General features: G+C 35.0%; 2 protein-coding genes across 2 annotated transcripts; both read left to right on the top strand.

Moving 5' to 3' along the window:
* The first annotated feature begins 1,871 nt into the window (after window positions 1-1,871).
* On the top strand, window positions 1,872-2,691 carry LOC109124026 (putative cysteine-rich repeat secretory protein 21). Its single transcript, XM_019225528.2, is given in 2 exon segments — window positions 1,872-2,011; window positions 2,013-2,691. Coding segments are annotated over 2 exon segments (819 nt in total).
* A 7,622-nt stretch (window positions 2,692-10,313) lies between these two features.
* LOC100263713 (cysteine-rich receptor-like protein kinase 44) lies at window positions 10,314-13,728 on the top strand. The gene is made up of 7 exons (XM_059743006.1): window positions 10,314-11,136; window positions 11,767-11,791; window positions 12,048-12,219; window positions 12,291-12,501; window positions 12,631-12,868; window positions 13,098-13,245; window positions 13,345-13,728. The coding sequence occupies exons 1-7, from the start codon at window positions 10,314-10,316 to the stop codon at window positions 13,654-13,656; spliced, it is 1,929 nt and encodes a 642-aa protein (XP_059598989.1). The 3' UTR covers window positions 13,657-13,728.
* Window positions 13,729-22,619: the final 8,891 nt, after the last annotated feature.

Genomic DNA, 22,619 nt, shown 5'->3' with positions numbered 1-22,619 from the left:
GCTAATTTTGCAGGACTAAAATTTTACGAAATTTGTGCGTACAAGTGATTTTAAAAAACGTTTATAATATTCCTAATACTTAATATTTTTTATCTTTTAAGTATTAGAAAGGGGAAAAACGTTTCCTAAAATCATTGTCAAGTAGACTCTTAGAGTGTGTTTGCTCCAGTACTGATTTTAGAGAACGTTTTTAGTCTTTTTTAATACTTGAATAATAAATTTTTTCAAGTATTAGAAAAGTTACAAGTGTTTTTTAAAATTACTACCAAACAAACTTTTAGAATGCATTTACTAATGTTACTATTTCAAGTGTGTTTAGTAAAAGTGTTCTCGAAAAAGTGTTGCGGGAAAAATCCTATCAAGTGTTTTTATAAAAAGTATTATAAATGATTTTTAAATTTTTTTGAAAGTACTTTCTAAATTTTGTCAAACCTCAAATTTTTCTTTAAAAATTCTTATCATAATAAAAGTACTTTGAAAAAGCAATTCAAACAAACTCTTAATTTGAGTAAACTTGAGAAGAGATATATTACAAAAAAAATAATTTAAAATTTTTAAAACCATAATTTTCATACAAAAACTCAATATGTTCTAACCGCATTGCTCAAAGTTGGTCTTTCAAACTAGATCAAGGTCTTCAAACATCACCTTAAGAAGATTGAAACAACGGGAGGAAGGTTGAAACAATGAGAAGATGATGTTTGAACATCACATGGAGGGTGTTTAAGGGTCACTCTACCTCCCTTTCCATTCTTGACATTTTTCTTTGATCTTTTGAATTTTTTTAAATTTCAATTAATAATATTGCTTTGTCTTCTACGTTCAAACACATGCTTACCTCATTTGAACTTTCCATACTTTTGAGTAGCTTAAACTTCATCAAAACGGTTAAGATATAAAGAAATAAGTTATATCAGAATAATGCATGATTAAATAAAATTGTCAACCTGATAAAACTATTAATACATAGTAATTACTAAAATAATTCTATCACAATTCAAATAAGAAAATTGACTTTATTTAATTAGGACTTCTGCAAAGACTTTGTTCAAAATTCTTTAAAACAATTATTTATTTGAGTATAACTTATCATTGGGATGATCAAATAACAAGTGATGGATGAGAGAAAGAATTTACATATTCACGACAATATTTGCTTAAAAAACCAAAATTTGAGGTTTTGTTATTTTGTGTTACTTCATGATATTCCTTCTTTTCAACTTTTAATTTTTTGAGATTATTTTTTTAAAATATTTACAACTTCATTTTTGTTCACAGTCTCCTTTATTTTAATACAGAAGATAATAAGTACTTTGCCCATAAGTGAACTTTAGTCTCTTCTTACATGAAAGATTCTAGGTCCTTTCTCCATAAGTGAAATTTAATTAATCTCCTTTAAATCATGAAAATATCTATATAAAACCAAGAAAACTAAAAAAAAAAATAATAATAAGAAGAAAATTACCGGTAACTTTCTTTTTGATCCAAATGTTAATGTTGACCTGCATTTAGAATTTTCATTTTGTCCTTGGTTACCCTCTTCTCATTGGGCTACGAACCTTCACAACCATTTTCATAATTTATGGCTCGCGATAGGACTAGTGATAAATTAAATGCATACACCAATTGTTCTCTGCATTGAGAATAGTTCAACGCTGAATTTTTCCAGCCCAAAATTTATTCTACTAGGACCTCATCAATAACATCGTCTTTTTCACAGCTTCTTAAAGACGGCTGCCTTCGCCTGCTTTGAAAAGTAGGCAACATTTGACCCGGGCCCCATTGCTCCATTTCTTCTCCTGCCCATATGTATTATTTAAAGATTGAATAGAGTCTTAACCTCTCTTCTTGAAGTTTATCAAAGTCCAACAATGGCAATGGCTTCTCTGGGACGGCTTTTCTTCATTTCATACATTCTCATAAACCTTGTTCCTTCCACTGTTGCCCACCAGCTCATAACCCCATTCTGCCTTCCAGAGAGAGGCAACTACACAAACGGCAGTAGCTACCAGTTCCCTACTCACCTCCTTCTCTAATACCACGGTTGACTACGGGTTTTACCACTCTTCTGCTGGCGAAGTCAAAGGAATTGGATTCTGTAGAGGCGACATCCGACCGGATAAGTGCCGTAGTTGTATGAACACCTCTAGCCATGAACTCAGACGGCTATGTCCCAACAGCAAGGAGGCAATTATATATTACGATATTTGCACATTACGTTACTCTAACCGCTCCATATTTGGCACTTGGGAATTACATCCCCATCTTCAACAGCCCAACAGTGAAAATTTCTGGGACGTGAACGGGTCCAACCAGGTGCTCACAAAGTTGTTGCGCCATCTACAAAACAAATCAGCTTCAGGTGGGAATCTTCGAAAGTATGCAGCAGGAGAACAAGTCGACTTTGAAACTATATATGCAGTTGTCCAGTGCAGTCCTGATGTACCAGAGCAGTAATGCATTGACTGTCTGGATGAGATTTTTAAGGTTATTCCTGTGCATATGAATGGGAAGAGAGGAGGGAAAGTTGTGGCCCCTAGTTGTAACTTTCGGTTTGAGATCTACCCCTTCTATGAGCCACTTCCTGATGCTCCATCACCATCTCCCACTAATTTTCCTCCTAGTTTTCCTCCGTCAACCAATGCCACAACTGGAAATAGTATGCATCTCAACGATATTACTTGCTTTTAGATTAAGAGTGGCATGAATCTCCTGAGAAGACCATTCAGGGATTTCTATTTGGAATTTTTTTGGCCTTTTGAAATTTCATATTTGATACTCCTTTCTTTTCTTTTTTTTCTCTTTTTTTTTTTTTATGACGTTAAATTTTAGAAATAAAATAGGATATCATATCAATTAAAATGATTGGAAATTTATTATAGTTTAGAAAAACAAAATAACTAACCAATGAGTCATGTGGATTTTGGGTCAATTTTGAAACCATTGTCCAAACTAGACCTATTTGTTATTATTACTAGATTATTTCGTAAATTAGTATGAAATCCTATCTTGAAAATGCAGTCTGAATACCAATTTTAGAAATCATCTTTTAAAAATACAGTTTCAGTATATATTTGATAGCTGTAATAATGCCGGTTTCTTCTTCTTTTATACATAGCTAGTATATATTTTATCCCTTTTTTTATTTCTTTTTTATTTTTAATTTTTTTAATTTTTTAATTTTCATCTTCTCCTTACTTTTTCTCAATGAAGAATTTTTCCTAAGTTCTTTTTTAATAATCTAAAGCAATTTTCTTCCTTTGTCAATTTTTAAGGCAATGTTTTTGCCTTAGCTATTTATTATGATATTTTTTGTCTTAGGTGGTGTTTTTTTTTTTGTCTTAATTCTAATTAGAACTTAAAATTAAATAATGCTTAATATTGTTAAGTATTAGGTTGTTTGTTTTTATAATATTTTATTTCAATTAAACATTAAAAGGTAAAGAAAAATCAATATATTACTTTTTTCATTTATAAAAAAGACCAAATATTTTGATTTTTTTTTTATTCAATCGAAAATTTATAATAAGTAATGAAAAAGTTGAAAACAAACAATTTAAAATTTGAAAGTAAATTACTTTCAATAGAAAATTTAAAAAACACACACTCTTAGTCATCATGTATATATATATATATTACCTTAGCCATCTACCAGGGTGATTTTCTGCCTCTAATTGTGGAAGAAGTTTGTATACTGGTATATTGGGAGGTAAGTCACCAAATCTTCTAGGAGGTCATACTTGTATGGAGCGGTTGGAAACCTTTTTCTTGAGTAAAGATTTTGTATAGGTCTAAGCTAGCTCTTTGAGAGGCCCCTTTTGGTTGTGATCATGAATGTCACAACTTGATGTTATGTTGGGGAAAAGCTTCAATTTCATTTGTTAGTATAATAATGTAGAGATGAAAATAAATCATTTACACAAGGAAACATATGGGTTTTAATATGTTAGGTGGGTCATAACTATTCAATAAAGGAAAGAAAATTATTTTATTATACCATAAAGAAAATTAAAAAGAAAAATAGATACAACTTTTAACATATTTAATTTTTCTCATTCCTTATATTTACACCTCAAATCATAAGTCTTCGCTTTTTATCTTATAACTTTGGATGTTTATGGAGATTCTCTTCACAGTTTTCCTTGTTTAATTAATAAGAATATGAACTCTCAAAAATACAATCCCCCATCTCCATTGTTAATGTATATTATGGGTATATTATGTTATGGGCTTTAGGCCCAGTTAGGTTACTTGTACCGCACACATATGCCTCCTATATAAAGGCACTGATGTATATTCTTTCTCCTAAGAAATACAATACAAGTGTTCAGTATTTCTAACATGGTATTAGAGCCACTGCTCTGACCCTTTCTTAGCAGTCTGTCTTCATTAGTGTGACTTCCTTTCTTTTTAACGCTTCCGCCAATCACAACTGCCATCGCAGCCTTTTGCTGTTGAACCTCCGACGTCATCCAGGCGTCGTCCTTGGGTTCCGGACCTGCAGTCCTTAAGGAGTTTCACACCGCACAAGATCACTGTTTTTCGCATCACCATTGCAAATATTGCTCCGATTTCAATTTTGACGGTACCACTGAGATCGTCCAGCGACGATCTACACATTCGTGGAAACCTTGTCGCCATCGGAGCCCGTACGTCATTCTCTCTGCCACGTCAGCCCTAGCTACGTCACCACTACTGACGCGTCAGTGCCACGTTAGCCCTAGCTGACATCATCTCCACGTCATCCGTTGACTTTGCCATCGTTGACCGTTGCCTTTGACCGTGATCACATGTGGACCGGCGTTGACCGTTGACTTTGACCAGCGTTGACTTTTCCAGGGTTGACCAGGTTTTCCTTACCCAGTTTTTCGCGTAGATTTCACTTTTGCAGTCTGTTTTTGCATATTGTGTCTCTAAATGGATAAAAAGGATATTTTTCTTTCTCGCCCCATCAATACTGTATTGGAGGGAAATAAAAATTACTTATCTTGGTCTCAAGCTATGCGTAGTTTTCTTAAGGGTCGCATGCTCTGGCATTATTGTACTGGTGTAATGACTATTCCTGTCAAGGGAGCAAGTGAAGGAGATGCTGTTTTTCTTAATCGCATGATTGAATGGGATAGTCATAACCACATGATCCTCACATGGATTCGGAACACTTCCATTCCCTCTATTTCCAATCTGATGGGCAGCTTTGATGATGCAAAATCTGCATGGGATATGTTGGCCAAAAGGTACTCCACTACTCATGGATCCCTGAAATATCAGTTAGTGGTTGAATTACATCAACTCAGGCAAGAACCAGGGCAATCCATCAATGACTATTATGATCAGCTTCGCTTTATTTGGGACCAAATTGACCTTTCTGATCCAACTTGGACATGCTCAAAAGATGCTCAGCAATATGCTTCCATTAGAGATGAATTTCGCCTCTATGAATTCTTGATGTCACTTCACAAGGACTTTGAGCCCATTCATGGTCAGCTACTCAATCGTAGTCCTGCTCCCTCTCTTGATACTGCTGTAAATGAGTTGGTTAGAGAAGAAGCTCGTCTTGCAACCCTTCAAGCCCAGAAGAAGTTCAATGTTTTGGCTATTACTCCATCTACTCCACTCATAGAGCAACCCCAGCAATCAGGTGATTCTTATGGCTCTAGCAATCGTCGCAAGCAGACCAACAAAAAGTTCTGCAACTATTGCAAGCGTCCTGGCCACACCATTGAGACTTGTTACCGTCGTAACAAATCTACTGCTGCTATTGCTAATATTGAGCCTACTCCGCCAATGGCTTCCACCTCAGTTGAGTCCAAGTCTTCTGGATCTACTATCAACCTCTCCTCCACTGAACTACAGGAGATCATAGCTCAGGCTATTCGTATGGCTGGTAATGCATCTCTTTCCACTGCCTTATCTATTCTACCTGGTAAGTCTCAAACTTGGTTTTTTGATTCTGCCTGCTGCAATCACATGACACCTCACTCATCCCTATTCTCCAAACTTGACCCTGCACCACATCCTCTAAATATTCATATAGCTGATGGTTCCACCATGCATGGGAATTGTCTAGGTTTTGTTTCAACCTCTAATCTTTCTGTTCCTGGAGTCTTCCATGTTCCTGACCTATCCTATAATTTGTTCTCTGTGGGACAATTAGCTGAACTAGGTTATCACCTTATTTTTTACTATTCTGGGTGTATTGTGCAGGATCCGAGGACGGGGCAGGAGCTTAGGACCGGTCCTAGAGTTGGGCGTATGTTTCCCGTGATCAATCTTCATCTTCCACCTGTTGCTCCTGTTTCTATTGCTACTGCAGCTGCTGCAGTTTCTTCCTTACCTTCTTTTGCACTTTGGCATTCTCGTCTTGGTCATGCATCATCTTCTCGGGTACAACAGTTAGTGTCTAGGGGTCTGTTGGGTTCTGTGTCTAAAGACATTTTTTATTGTACTTCTTGTCAGATAGGAAAACAGCCAGCTTTGCCTTTTAATAACAGTGAATCCATTTCTCATAGTATTTTTGAGTTAATTCATTCTGATGTTTGGGGACCTTCTCCTGTTGCTAGTATTGGTGGATCTCGATACTTTGTTGTTTTTATTGATGATTATTCTCGTTATAGTTGGATTTTCCCTATGAAATCTCGTTCCGAAATTTTATCAATATATAGCAATTTTGCAAAAATGATTGAAACACAATTCTCCAAACGTATCAAAACTTTTCGATCTGATAATGCTCTTGAATATACTCAACATGCGTTTCAAGCTCTGTTACATTCCTATGGCACTGTACATCATCTAACTTGTCCAGGTACCTCTCAGCAAAATGGTCGAGTCGAAAGAAAACTTCGTCATATTCTTGACACTGTTCGTGCTTTGCTTCTTTCTGCCAAAATTCCTGCCCCATTTTGGGGTGAAGCGGCTCTTCATGCTGTTCATGCAATTAACCGTATTCCAAGTGCTGTCATCCATAATCAGACTCCGTATGAGCATCTCTTTGGGTCACCCCCTGTCTATCATCACCTTCGCTCATTTGGATCTGCTTGTTTTTTTCTTCTTCAGTCTCATGAGCACAACAAACTCGAGCCTCGCTCTAGACTCTGTTGTTTCCTTGGTTATGGTGAAACTCAAAAGGGGTATAGGTGTTATGATCCTGTCTCTCATCGTCTTCGTGTTTCTCGTAATGTTGTCTTTTGGGAACATCGATTGTTTGTTGAACTCTCTCACTTTCGTTCTTCCTTGACTAACTCCTCTGTTTTAGAAATCTTTTCAGATGAGTCTCTTGTTCCTTCTACAAATACTTTTGATCCTCCTTTGGACTTCTCTCCAGATATTTTTGATGCTTCTCCTAGACAGGTTGCATATGAACAGATTGATGACGAGCTACCCCACTTTGAGACTGGGTCCCCTGCTCCTACTCTGCCTGAAGATCCTCCACAAGACATTCCACCTCGCCACTCAACCCGGGTAAGATCCATTCCTCCACACCTACTTGACTATCATTGCTACACTGGCCTTGCTACACTTCACGAGCCTCAAACCTATCGTGAGGCCTCTACTGACCCTTTATGGCAGATTGCTATGAAAGAGGAACTTGATGCATTAACCAAAAACCATACTTGGGACCTGGTTCCTCTCCCTCCTGGATAGTCTGTGGTTGGTTGTAAGTGGATCTATAAGATCAAGACTCGCTCTGATGGATCCGTTGAGCGCTACAAGGCTCGTCTTGTTGCCAAAGGCTTTACACAGGAATATGGGATTGATTATGAAGAGACTTTTGCTCCAGTTGCTCGTATCTCATCTGTTCGTGCTCTCTTAGCTGTTGCTGCTGCTCGTCAATGGGACCTTTTTCAGATGGATGTTAAAAATGCCTTCCTTAATGGGAATCTGAGTGAAGTAGTCTATATGCAACCTCCTCCTGGTCTCTCTGTTGAATCAAACAAGGTTTGTCATCTTCTACGTGCACTTTATGGTCTTAAACAAGCCCCACGAGCTTGGTTTGCCAAGTTCAGCTCCACTATTTTTCGCTTGGGTTACACTGCCAGTCCGTATGATTCTGCCTTATTTCTTCATCGTACTGATAAAGGCACTATTTTGCTTCTTCTATATGTGGATGATATGATCATAACTGGTAATGACCTTAGTGGCATTCAAGAACTCAAGGATTTTCTCAGTCAGCAGTTTGAGATGAAAGATCTTGGACATCTCAGCTATTTCCTGGGTCTTGAAATTACTCATTCCACAGATGGTCTTTATATTACTCAAGCCAAGTATGCTTCTGATCTGCTGTCTCAAGCCGGACTCACTGACAGTAAGAATGTTGACACTCCAGTCGAACTTAATGCGCATCTGACACCCTCCGGGGGGAAACCATTGTCCAATCCTTCTCTTTACAGACGATTGGTTGGCAGCTTAGTTTGTCTCACAGTTACTCGTCCAGACATCTCCTATGCTGTTCATCAGGTGAGCCAGTATTTGTCTGCTCCACGATCAACTCACTATGTTGCTGTTCTGCGCATTCTTCGATACCTGAAGGGTACCATTTTTCATGGCCTTTTCTACTCAGCTCAATCTCCTCTTGTACTCCGTGCATTCTCTGATGCTGATTGGGCAGGAGATCCTATTGATCGCAGGTCCACTACAGGTTATTGCTTCCTTCTTGGTTCTTCTTTGATTTCTTGGAGAAGTAAGAAACAAACTTTTGTGGCCCGCTCCAGTACTAAAGCAGAATATCGTGCCCTTGCTGATACCACATCTGAGCTCCTTTGGCTAAGATGGCTTCTTAAGGATTTGGGTGTGTCCACCTCCTCTGCTACTCCCCTTTATTGTGACAACCAGAGTGCCATTCATATTGCTCACAATGATGTCTTTCATGAACGGACTAAACACATCGAGATTGATTGTCATTTTATCCGTTATCATCTTGTCCATGGTGCTCTTAAGCTTTTCTTCGTCTCCTCCAAAGATCAGCTTGCAGATATCTTCACCAAGTCACTTCCTACAAGACGCACTCGTGATTTAATTGACAACCTCAAGTTGGTCTCACATCCACCTTGAGTTTGAGGGGGGCTGTTAATGTATATTATGGGTATATTATATGGGTATATTATGTTATGGGCTTTAGGCCCAGTTAGGTTACTTGTACCGCACACATATGCCTCCTATATAAAGGCACTGATGTATATTCTTTCTCCTAAGAAATACAATACAATTGTTCAGTATTTCTAACATCCATCAAAAAACTTGACCACAAGGATTTTGTCCCCAAGTTTCTTGAGTTCAATGTCAAGTTTTGTTTTCCCTTTTGAGTTCAATTGCTTCCATATTCAATAGCTACTCTTTCCCTCTTCCTGCTCCTCTACGACACATAGTACCACACAGAAGATGGAGCATAATTCTCATATAAATGAGGTTGATCATTCGGAGAGAAATTCAGTCCAATTCTCAACAAATGGAGATTCAATTAGTGAGATTGATCCTAGATAACATTTGTAGAATGCATTTCATATGAATGACTAATCGTAGGCATGTTCTTTTATGATCTATATGAGGTAATGAATTGTTAGTTGTATTTCACTATTCTCTTGATAGAGCTATACTTTATTTGGACAAAGATCATAAATCTTCGTGGAGATGTTAATTAATTACATCCATTCTTGGAGATTTCAGCCCAATTCTATCTCTAAATGGTGTGAGAAATACATCACATGTCATAATATAACTGATCGTGGGCATACAATTGCGTAAATATTGATAAATACTGTTGATTCCGACGTATCCATGCACGTAGATGTAAGTAATAACTCAAAATTGTGGGGGGAAGCATGTTAATTCATGCCTTGCATCATTCTTCAATTTTGATACAGCTATAATACTGAAATTAAATTTCACTTAATAGGCTGTGCTAATCTAATCAAACAATTCTATTAAAAATAAACCAAGGAAATATACCTTGCTTTAATTACAACAACTATAACATAGGTATATTTTATTAAGTAAAGAAAGAAGGGCAGCTTCCTTGAGCTTTCAATCCCAATTTGCAGATTTTACACCAATTCAACGCACCAAATTTAGAGTCAGACTTGACAGCCTTTCAAAGACGCGGAGGCATAGAATATTCCTGACCTAAAATATGTGAGAGCCTTTTGACTGAAAACACAACCCTAGCTTTCTTTGAAACTTTCACGACACCGTGTGTCTTCGGAAACAGATTCAACCGTACTAAAACCTTCACCTACCAAACCAGGGTTTACATGGAAAACTGGGGCCATTCTCATCAGAAACAAACTATAAATTGCCTTTGAAATCATGCCATGGCATAAATGGGCCGGTTTTGTAATATCCTCTTCTTCCTTTGTGCCGTCACCATTCACCTTTCAATCGGTACTGCTCAAGTGCGATTCACTTTCAAAAAACATGCGTGTGTAGCTTCGGGTAATTACAGCGCCAACAGCACATACTCCACTAGCCTTAACATCGTCCTCTCTTCTCTGTCTGCTAATGCTAGCCGCCCCGACCGGTTTTACAACACCACTGCCGGCCTGAGCCCTGATGACAAGGTTTATGGCATCTTCCTATGCAGAGGGGACACCAAACCCCAGCTATGCCAAGATTGTGTCAAGGCTGCCAGTGAGGACCTAGTAAATCGGTGCCCAAACCAGAAAGAGGCAATCATATGGTTTGATGTGTGCATGGTGCGGTACGCCAACCGTGCCATATTCTCCTACATGGAACAAAGGCCTAGAGGGTCTGCACAGAGTCCAACTGCTATCCGCTCAGACTCGGGTGAGTTTAATAGGATTTTGGGAGATTTGATGGACAGGCTGGTGACAAGAGCCGTCTCAGGATCTCCTCAGGACATGTTTGCTATTGAAGAAGTGAAAGTAACAGATTTCAGGAACTTGTATGGATTGGTGCAGTGCACTCCAGATATATCTCAACATTTCTGTAATGTTTGCTTGAGAAATGCATTAGGTGATATTCCAACGTGCTGTGGCTGGAGGGAGGGTGGAAGAGTTCTTGCACCGAGTTGCACTATAAGATATGAATCAGGCCCCTTTTTCGAAACCAATGGAACGACAGTGCCATCGTCTCCTCCTGCGACTTCATCTTCGCAGCCACCAACCAACCCAACCATCGCTCCTGGTAATTACTTTTTCTTCTCTCTTATTATCTTTTTTTATCGTTATATAGAAATGTAGAAGAAAAAAAAATACATTATTAAATTAAAAATGTATTTTTTAAAATAAAAAAATCTTAGAAAATCTTTTAATATTTTAATATTTTTCCCATTTTTTAATATATTGATATAATTTAATAAAGTATGAGATTTATTTTTTTATTTGAAATCTAAATAATTAATTATTTAATGCAATATAATCAATGTTCTTTAAAGTTGTTGCAATAAATAATTAATAGAAAAACAAACGTAAAAGAAAAGTTTATCATGCCAGATTTGACTCCTTGTGAGTGACTATAGTAAAGAAAAGTTTCTTTCAAATATGCTCTATCAAGGATGAGGTGGAATAAGCTTTATTAACAAGCTATATATTAACAAGCTATATATATAGTAAAGAAATTTGACTCCTCTACATTTCATTCTCAAAGCCAATGCTATATATTAACAAGCTTAATGTTGTATACTCTTTTAAAATTCAAAAAATTAATAAAAATTCTTTTAAAAAATTAAGTTGGTTGATGATTTTACTTGCTTACAATAGTCATATGGCATAAACAAGACATGAATTTTATGATATCAACACTCTTGTTTTAAAGTTTCCTTTAGGAGTGCTGTTAAAAGGTCAGTGTTCTAAATTTATCAAGGCAATGAATACATATGTGCCCAAGTTTTTGCTGCCTGCACTATACAATATCTTGAACTCCATCCACTATTTGATCAGGAATTTAGGATAAAAGCAGCAAGGAGGGACTGCTATTAATGCATCGTCGTGACTACGGCGGAATTAAATTTTAATCAACAAAACAATTGTGAAATTCGTGCAGGAAAGAGGAGTAAGATATCCAAAATTGTCCTGACTACGGCGGTTCATTGTGAGGTGGAATCGCAAAGAGAAAGTTGAAAGTAAGTTCATAAAGCTTCTCACCGAAGATGATGAAATTATAAGTGTGGAATCCTTACAATTCAACTTTAATACTATTAAAGTTGCAACAAACAATTTTTCAAATGGTAATACGCTTGGAAGGGGTGGATTCGGTGATGTTTACAAGGTAAAATATATTTGCAAACTCATACATTAGCTTATCACTTTCAATCTTGACTTAATCTTATGTATATTTAGGGAGTACTTTCAAATGGACAAGAAATAGCGGTGAAGAGGCTATCAAAGAAAACTGATCAAGGTGAACCAGAGTTTAAAAATGAAGTTCTACTATTGGCCAAACTTCAACATAGGAATTTGATTAGACTCCTAGGTTTTTGCCTAGACGGAGAGGAGAGACTTCTCATTTATGAGTTCCTGCCCAATTCAAGCCTTGATCACTTCATCTTTGGTAAGAATCCATTTTTTTTTTCTTTTATTGAAACTATTTCTAATTCGAAGCTTCTGTTGACTTATAAATAGTAGAGTAAACACTACTCATTTGAGCTCTACGTTATTGTATGTACATATGGACATCAAGATCCTGCTAATAGGGTATGTTTGGACTGGGAGAGGCGTCATAGAATCATAAAAGGCATTGCACGTGGACTTCTATACTTACATGAAGATTCTCGTCTTCGAATAGTCCATTGTGATCTCAAAGCTAGCAACATCCTTCTAGATGAAGATATGAATCCTAAAATTTCAGATTTTGGTATGGCAAGGTTGTTTTCAATGGATGAAACTCATGCTAATGCGAGTCGAATTGCAGGAACCTAGTAAGTAAATCATTCCAAAGCTATTGAATATTAAATATTATGATGTTCTTGTTATTGATGTTAAAGAAAATGATTTGTCTTAAGAAATAGGACAGTTCTTGCATGCATAATAGAGAGACATTTTTTCTATGTAAAAGAACATATATTGAGTACTTCGAAAATAACTTTACCTTCAAGACCTCTTTTGGCAATGGATTTGAATTAAGGTCTAATTCATCATGTTATGCAGTGGATATATGGCTCCAGAATATGCACATCAAGGCCACTTCTCTACTAAGTCGGATGTATATAGTTTTGGCGTATTAATTCTAGAAATTGTAAGTGGCCAAAAGATTTGTTTTGATAATGGAGAGGAGTTAGAGCACCTTGTAACCTATGTAAGTATGCACATGGACAAAATACATTTCTTCATCGCCTGAAAAAGGAAATTACAATCCAGAGTACTAACCAATATTCTAATTTATAAATTCTTGCAGGCTTGGAGACATTGGAATGAAGGGAGGGTTGTAGATATTGTCGATCCAATTTTGGGGACTAATTTAAGAAATGAAATAATAAGATGCCTTCACATTGGGTTACTATGTGTACAAGAAAGTGTAGCTAATAGGCCAACAATGGCATTGATTGTTTCCATGCTCAACAGCTATTATCTCCCTCTTCCCAGTCCCTCACGACCTGGATTTTTAATGCAAAGTAGCACACAGATAGCGGGGCATAGTTCTCAAATGAGAATCTCAACCCACTTTACGGTGAATGAAGTTTCAATTACTGATTTATATCCTCGATAAATTCCAATTTGTGTAAGATCATTAGATATATTGTAATTAGTCATCATATATATTGCAATTAATTGTAGATATGTCCTTTTGTATTATTTATTTGATATTGATCTTTTACAAACATCTTAGCATGGAAAGGTCAACACAATTCAAAGTTCTCTTCATAAAGGTATTGTCATGCCCCAAGACCCACTCCAAGGGCGTGATGGTCATTTCACACCTCAAACCCAAAGGATTAAAGTGTAAACATGACCTAAACAATTATCTTGTAACTGGAAGTTACCAATTACCAAATACTTGTTCAGAGTAGTGGAACAAAATTCTAAAATCTTCAAAACTTAACTTTAAAACTAAGCATCCAATAACCAAAATCCATTATCCAAATAGATTGCAAACTCAAACAATTCAAGTGCTAACAAAAATTTTCATAATCTCCAAAACTCAACTTCAAATTATCATAAAAAAATTTAAGTTCAATATCTTAATAGCTTCCAAAAACCAAATAATCCAAATGAACATAAACTTATAAGCTAACAATGTCCAAAAATAACATCCTAAGCAAAATCCTAATGATGACCATTCCCCGACCTAGCCATCACTCCTCACCCGAACTAAGGGTACCTGAAAAGTAATCAACAAATAGGAATGAGCTCAAAGCCCAATAAGGAACATTAATACAATTTCATGGATCAAATATTTCATGTTTACTTGCAAAATAGGAGATATTATAACTAATTATTTTCATAAACCTTTGAGGCAGTTTTGCCAATACATTCAAAACTTTTAACTGTACACTTTCATTTCTAATTCAAACAATTTCATATCAAATTCAGTCAAAACATTCAAATCATTTATTTACTCTAGTTATCAAACATCAAATGGTGCCCTATTAGGTGGGACTTTTCAAATAGGTAGCTAGCCTCAAATTGTTCTTTTAAGGTGGACAGATCTAAACACTACTAGTACTAGTAACCTCTAACTAAACCCCTAGAGGCTGGGGTCCAAATCAATTACCCTCTTTGATAGACCATCAATTTGCGGATGAAAAGCAGTACTAAAACTCAACTTAGTATCTAATGCTTTCTGTAAACTATGCCAAAATCTAGAATTGAAATGAGGATCTCTGTCAGATGCTATAGAAACAGGTACACTATGCATTCTCACAATCTCCTTAATATAAAGAGAAGCTAAGCGATCCGTAGAAAAATTGACTTTCATAGGCAGAAAATGAGCAGACTTTGTTAGTCGATCCACAATTACCCAAATAAGATTATTACCCCTTAAGGTTCTTGGCAACCCTGTCACAAAGTCCATGGTAATATGTTCCTATTTCCATTCAGGAATAAAAAGTGGTTGTAATGATCCTAATGGTCGTTGATGCTCAGCTTTCACCTGTTGGCGCACCAAATATTGAGCCACAAATCTTGCAATATCCCTCTTCATACCTGGCCACCAATAATTTTGCTTTAAATCTCTATACATCTTCGTCCCTCCTAGGTGGATTCCAAACTTAGAACAATGAGCTTCCTCTAATAGCTCTCTCCTTAAATCTCCATCATTTGAGACACAAAGTCTAGTCCCATATCTCAAAATCCCACCCCATCATCTAATAAGACAAAGTCAGGCTTACTACCCTTTTTAACTTCCTCCATAAGCTGCACTAATTGCATATCATTCTTTTCTAGGGTCTTAATTCTCCCAACCAAGTTTGGTTGCACTCTAAAGTTCACTGCAAGAGCTCCCGAGTCCAAAAATCTTATATGGACTTGTAAACTCCTCAATTATCCCAATAACTGCTTCTAAAAACCTCTAATAGCTGCTAAGGAACCAACAGATTTCCTGCTCAAGGCACCAACTGCAGCATTTGCCTTTCCTGGGTGATACTGAATAATGCAATCATAGTCTTTAAGTAGTTCAATCCACCTCTTATGTCTCATGTTCAATTCATTTTGGGAAAATAAATACTTCAAATTCTTATGATCTGTGAATCTCTCACAAGTTTCACCAAAAAGAAAACGTCTCCAGATCTTAAGAGCAAAAACCACTACAGCTAGCTCCAAATCATGAGTAGAATAATTTCGTTGATAAGGCTTCAACTATTTGGAAGCATAAGCTACAACTTTCCCATTTTGCATAAGAACACAACCCAAACCTTGACGAGAAACATCACTATACACCACAAACCCTCTTGAGCCTGAAGGAATAGTCAAAATAGGAGTTGTCACTAATATGTTCTTTAACTCTTGGAAACTATGTTCACAATCATTAGACCACTCAAACTTAACCCCTTTCTGAGTCAACCTGGTCAGAGGTAGGGCGATCTTAGAGAACCTCTCAATAAACCGCCTATAATAACCAGTCAGTTCTAAGAAACTTCGAATCTCGGTCACAGTATTAGGTCTCCTCCAATTTGACACAACATCTACCTTTCTAAGGTCAACAGAGATGCCATCCTTGGTCACCATATGCCTAAGGAAAGAGACTTTGTCTAACTAGAACTCACACTTCTTTAGTTTAGCATACAATTTCTTATCTTTGAGAGTCTGTAATACAATACTCAAATGGCTCTCATGCTCCTCCCTACTCTTTGAGTACACCAAAATATCATCTATAAAAACCACCACAAACTGATATAGATAGGGCTTGAATACCCTATTCATTAAGTCCATAAAAGCAGCAGGTGCATCAGTCAAACAAAAAAACATAACCAAAAACTCATAATGCCCATATCTAGTTCGAAAAGCAATCTTAGGTACATCTTTACTTCTAACCCTTAACTGATGATAACCAGACCAAAGATCAACCTTAGAGAACACACATGCACCCTGAAGTTGATCAAACAAATCATCAATCCGAGGAGGGCATACTTGTTTCTCACCATCACTTTATTCAACTCTCTATAATTAATGCAGAGTCTCATAGATCCATCCTTATTCTTTACAAATAAAATAGGTGCTCCCCAAGGTGAAACGCTAGGCTTAATGAAGCCCTTATATAACAACTCCTGAAGTTGAATCTTCAACTCCTTAAGTTCCATAGGTGCCATCCTATAAGGGGCCTTAGAGGTAGGAGTCGACCCTAGTGCCAAATCAATGGTGAACTCCACCTACCTCTCTAGTGGCAAGCCAGGTAGGTCATCTGGAAAGACATCAGGATAGTTCCATATAATGGGTATGTTTTCCAACTTTAAATCATTTTCCTCATTCACAACATAAGCCAAAAAGCCTTGACAACCTTTCCTAAGCAAAGAACTAGCTCGCAAGGCTAAGATCATATGCAATGGTTTATCCACATGCTTTCTCCCACAACTAAAATCAAGTTGACCAGGAATGCTAAATGTCACTCTTTTCCTAAAACAATCAACAGATGCATGGTATGAAGCTAACCAATCTATCCATAAAATCACATCAAAATCCTGGAGGTCAAGAAGTACTAAGTCAACTGTCATCTTTCTATACCCAATCATCACATAACAATCTCTAAGTATTTTATTAACCACAAAAAAAATCTCCCAAAGGAGTAGCAACAAATAAATCAAAGTCCATGTTATCAATCGGCATACCCAACAAACAAGCAAAAGATATAACTAAATTAGTCGTTAAGAAGCCAAATAAGCAAATCAGAATTGTAAGGAATAAAAAGAATCCGACTAGATGAAGTTGAAACTTAAACTAATGCGTCACTCATCTATTCCCAAAGGTAAACTAAGCAAGTTCCCATCAAGATCACAACCTAGTGCTTTGATACAACTCTATCACGCCCCAAGACCCACTCCAAGGGTGTGACAGTCATTTCACACCTCAAACCCAAAGGCTTAAAGTGTAACCTGACCCAAACAATTATCTTGTAATTGGAAGTTACCAATTACCAAATACCTATTCAGAGTAGTGGAACAAAATTCTAAAATCTTCAAAACTTAACTTTAAAACTAAGCATGCAACAACCAAGTCCATTATCCAAATATATTGCAAACTCAAACAATTCAAGTGCTAACAAAAATTTTCATAATCTCCAAAACTCAACTTCAAACTATCATAAAAAAATTTAAAAGTTCAATATCTTAATAGCTTCCAAAAACCAAATAATCCAAATGAACATAAACTTATAAGCTAACAATGTCCAAAAATAACATCCTAAGCAAAATCCTAATGATGACCATTCCCTGACCTAGCCATCACTTCTCACCCGAACTAAGGGTACCTGAAAAGTAATCAACAAATAGGAATGAGCTCAAAGCTCAATAAGGAACATTAATACAATTTCATGGATCAAATATTTCATGTTCACTTGTAAAATAGGAGATATTATAACTAATTATTTTCATAAACCTTTGAGTCAGTTGTGCCAATACATTCAAAACTTTTAACTGTACACTTTCATTTCTGATTCAAACAATTTCATGTCAAATTTAGTCAAAACATTCAAATCATTTATTTACTCTAGTTATCAAACATCAAATGGTGCCCAGTTAGGTGGGACTTCTCAAATAGGTGGCTAGCCTCAAATTGTTCCTTTCAGGTGGACAAAACCAAACACTACTAGTACTAGTAACCTCTAACCAAACCCCTACAGGTTGGGGTCCAAATCAATTAGATTCCCTACCAAGAAATGTAAATGTCAACTATTATATCCCGTTGACAAGGGCAAAAAAGTCAAAAGTCAACTATTATATTTCGTTGACAAGGGCCAAACAAACCAAAGTCAAACACTTATTTCAATTATTCAAATTTGCAAAACATAATATCTCCACATTTCTCTATTGTAAACAAAATGTAAGGTTCTGACATACTTTTCATGCAAAACATGTTTGATCCATGCATAAAATGAATAATAACTCAAAACGTTTCCAAATGATATATATAAAAATTTGTTTCTAAAAAAAAATGCATTAATTTCCCTTACTTCAAAAGAAGTCCTCAAAAACTTGGGAGAAAAATAATTCTGGAAAATCTACTCTTCACCTAACAAAGTATAAGAGAAATAACCATTACTATTTATCTAAAATTATAGGTTTGACAATCCTAAAATTTTTTTAATTATGAAAGATAATTTAATCTATTCCTATTTTAGAAAAATTAATAAATTTCTAATTCATTTAAAACTTAAATTTTATTTTCAATTTATTTCTTAGGACACAACATAATTTAATTAAACTATAATTTGTTCTACTAATTAAATTTTCTGCTACTTTTTAACTTGCACTCATCATTAGTATAATTATATTGATAACTTCTATTATCTCACTTTTAGTTTTTTTTTTTCACTAAACATAAACTGTATCCCCAATAATTTTCCATTATTGCTAACATAATAATATATATAATCACCAAACACCATCCATACACATCTTCCTTTATTATTAATATTACTATTTTTTTTCTTTTCACCATTCTTCATCTTCCACAAGCACGCATTCTTCTAATTTTTTTTTTTTTTTAAAAAAACTTCCTCCTCTGCACATGCATTCTCTTTCTTTCTCTTTTTTTTTCCTAATATTTTCTAATCTCTTAAGCCACATATAACAATATATTTATTTACTCATTTATTTTTATTTTTTTAAAAAAAAATTCATTACTTAGATCTATTCATCTAAGAATTTTGAATTTACCTATTTTAATCAATAGAACAATCTATATTCCTAATTTCAATATTTTGACCTAAAAGTTTTAAATAGGTTAACCCTAGCCTAAATCGCAATCTTCCAAAGAATCATTTTTATTTATTTCTTTCAAAAACTTAAGATTTCCCAATTTCTAACAATAGAACCACCAATAATCCTAAATTTCCAATATTTTCATATCAAAACAAATTAAAAAAATTAACTAAAAAAATAACTAACCCTAATCTCAATTATTTTTTTTTCAAAGAAAAACTAGCATGTTCAGAACTAATTAACGAATATAATATATTAATTTAGGGTTAGAATCTTACCTAGAAAAACTTGAACTTCAACTTTGAATCTCTAACCTTTGAGCCATACGATCTCCAATTCTCTACTTTTGGGTGATAGGGTTTTCTGAATGAAGAAGATAAGAGGAAAAGTCCAATTTATACCTAGGACTTTTAATTGTTAAAGGACTCTTTCACCTTTAATGAATTTAATTAATTACTTAATTACTTTATAAATTACTAGTTTGCCCCTAGATTAAATTTTGGGGTGTTACCGCTATTCTTTTTAAGGTCATGATCCAATGTGGATTTCTTGTTTATAATAAAATAGAAGTACTTTCCCATCATTATCATACTTTTCATTCATTGTAATGTAAATCATTTTGATCTTTTTGTTTTGTTCTGTGTTTTTTTGTCTTCTTTTTTGGTGTGAATCTCGAAGTATTATTAAATTGTAAATCTCAAAGTTCTAATTCTTAACTATAGGAATGACTATGTTTTTAATAAATCTCTCTCTCTTTATATAAATGTATATATAAAATAAATTTAGAAAGTGCTCATGTATCTAACTAAATATGGGAAAAATAAAACATATGTGTAGAGTGCTTACACACTTGTGAGGCAAAGAAATAGAGGCTATTGCTTTCTCTTTGGAAGAATGGAATGAATGGGTTGGCTAATCATAAATTTAGTGCAAATGTGAGATTATCTTCTAGTTTTCTCTAGTTTATATATTCTTTCTGTTATTATTTATGATATAGTTTTCTTCTAGAAGTGGACATTTGTACCAATAAATACCTTATTATCATCTTGACTATAAAAGTAGTAGCCTACAAGTTCTTCTTAGATAACCTATGGACTAATATAGCTCTTACCTTACTTTCAATTTGTTTATCTTCGATTTCAACACATGTGCTGGACAACCCAACATGCGAAAATATTGCAAACTAAGTTTAAGACTTGTCCACATTTCTCTAGGAGTTAAAAGTAATGACTTGAAGGTCTTAAGTAAAAGAGATATGACACTATATCTAAAACATATCCCAAAAAGGATATGGGAAGTGACGAAAAACTTATCATCGATCTCACTATGTCCATCAAAGTTCAATTTCTTCTTTCTACTACTTCATTTGCAACGAATCCTCGAGTACACTCAATTGGACATAGTCCCATGATCCTTAAAAAGAGAATCAAACTTACTAGACATATAGACACTGCCTAACTCAAATTAAAATGCCTTGATATGTTCACCTAATTGATTTTTTTATTCTACCTTAAATTTTACAAATTTATCCAAGGCATTGAATTTCATATGCATTATGTAAATATACCCAATACTCATACCCTCTTTGAATATGAACACAAAAAGGTTTACACAAGTCAATGTGAACTAAATCCAAACATTCCTTGTCTCTACATCCTTTAATAGTAAATGACCTCTTGGTCATTTTGTCATCTATAAAGAATACACAAATTGGAAGATCCTTCAAAATTATTATGTATAATGACCCTAACTTAACCAATATTTCGACCTTATTTAGATTAATTTGTTTTGACATTAGAAGATCCTTCAAAATTAGTGAGATTTGATTATTCTCAACACTTGGAAAAGTGGTAATGAAGTTAAGGTTGCAAATGAAGTTAAGGTAAGCACATCCCTATCATGTAATCTTCACTCTCATTGAAAACCCTATAAAGAATTATAGATAGTGAGCTTTGAATCCATCCACTATATTCAATAATGAGAGTATGATGTGTACTTTCTTTTTTTGTAGGTAATCATTTTCCAATGTCCCATAAGCCATAAAGGAATTACTATCTAAAAGTTTTTTTTTCGTTCATTTTCTTAAACTTTCCTTATTTGTTGTTGTTGTTGTTGTTGTTGTTGTTGTTGTTTTTGTTTTTGTTTTTTGTTTTTTCTTTTTTTTTTTTTATAAAAAAGAACCTATCCTTTGACTCTCATATGAACACTCTTTTGGTCTTTGAGAACTCCCATTAGTCATCCTAAAGGAATTTGATAAGGTTTCTAAGAACATATAAGCCTAGCTTGGTGTTCATAATGACCTTAAGGGTAGCCTATTTAGCTAACTTGCCTTTGTCACCAAAAATTCCTTGTAGACTAAAGAGAATATCATAGACCATGGTAATAAAATGTGTCATTATTACAACACATTATCCAAATATCCAAGTATAGGACAACTAGTTTTTTGATCCACCTTATGCCACCTTTAATGTAACTTTTTTTCTTCCTACTGGAATTATTCATAAGGAATAGTTGGCTATAAGAAATACCTATTTTTAACTTCAATGTTGTTATTACTATATCCAGTTCACTTTCCAATCCATATAGTTAGGTTTGGTCTATTAACTAATTTTGAGAACAAAGGTGACAAAATTATACGAGATGATATCTATAACAAAAAATTAAAAGCATGCAATAAATGTTAAGCATTCCAAGCAAATAATAGTTTAACAATTATAGAACTCTTATGACTACATATCCTTCGTTAGATATCCTAGTATCATAAGTATCAAACCTAGATTGGGTAAAGGTAGAAACTCTCTCAAATTGATCTTTCTACCTTAAATTTGGAAAGTTCTTAAAGCAAGATGAACATACCTTTTAGTTTAGCCTTTAGTCCATGAAAGTGAAAGTCCCTACGTTGGGTAGACCGGTTTCTTATTTTAAGTTAAGTGTATAACCAAGATCTTTGATGTCAATTTTATACTATAGAGAATCCCACTATTGGGGTGGTTTCTCCCACTACTAATATATCTAGTCTTGTTCTTAAGAAAATCCACATTCTTTGATACCTTGACTCAACCTACTATAGGGGTAATGATGACCCAAAATTAAGATGAGTCTTAAGTTCCACATCCCTTGATGCTTGGACCTATCTACCATTGGGGTGGTAATGACCTAATCAAGATGGGCTTGATCTTGGAGCTTGTAGGCCTACTTATAACCCTCTTTCATTTAAAGTGCGTTTGATAGTGATTTTAGGAGGGGTTTCTAGTGTTTCTAACACTTGAAATTTTTTATCTTTCAAGTTTTAAAGATATTAGAAACACTTCCTATAATC

Source organism: Vitis vinifera, chromosome 15, assembly GCF_030704535.1.
Source record: "Vitis vinifera cultivar Pinot Noir 40024 chromosome 15, ASM3070453v1".
NCBI classification, from domain to species: Eukaryota; Viridiplantae; Streptophyta; class Magnoliopsida; order Vitales; family Vitaceae; genus Vitis; species Vitis vinifera.
This window is presented reverse-complemented; position numbering and strand designations above follow the sequence as displayed.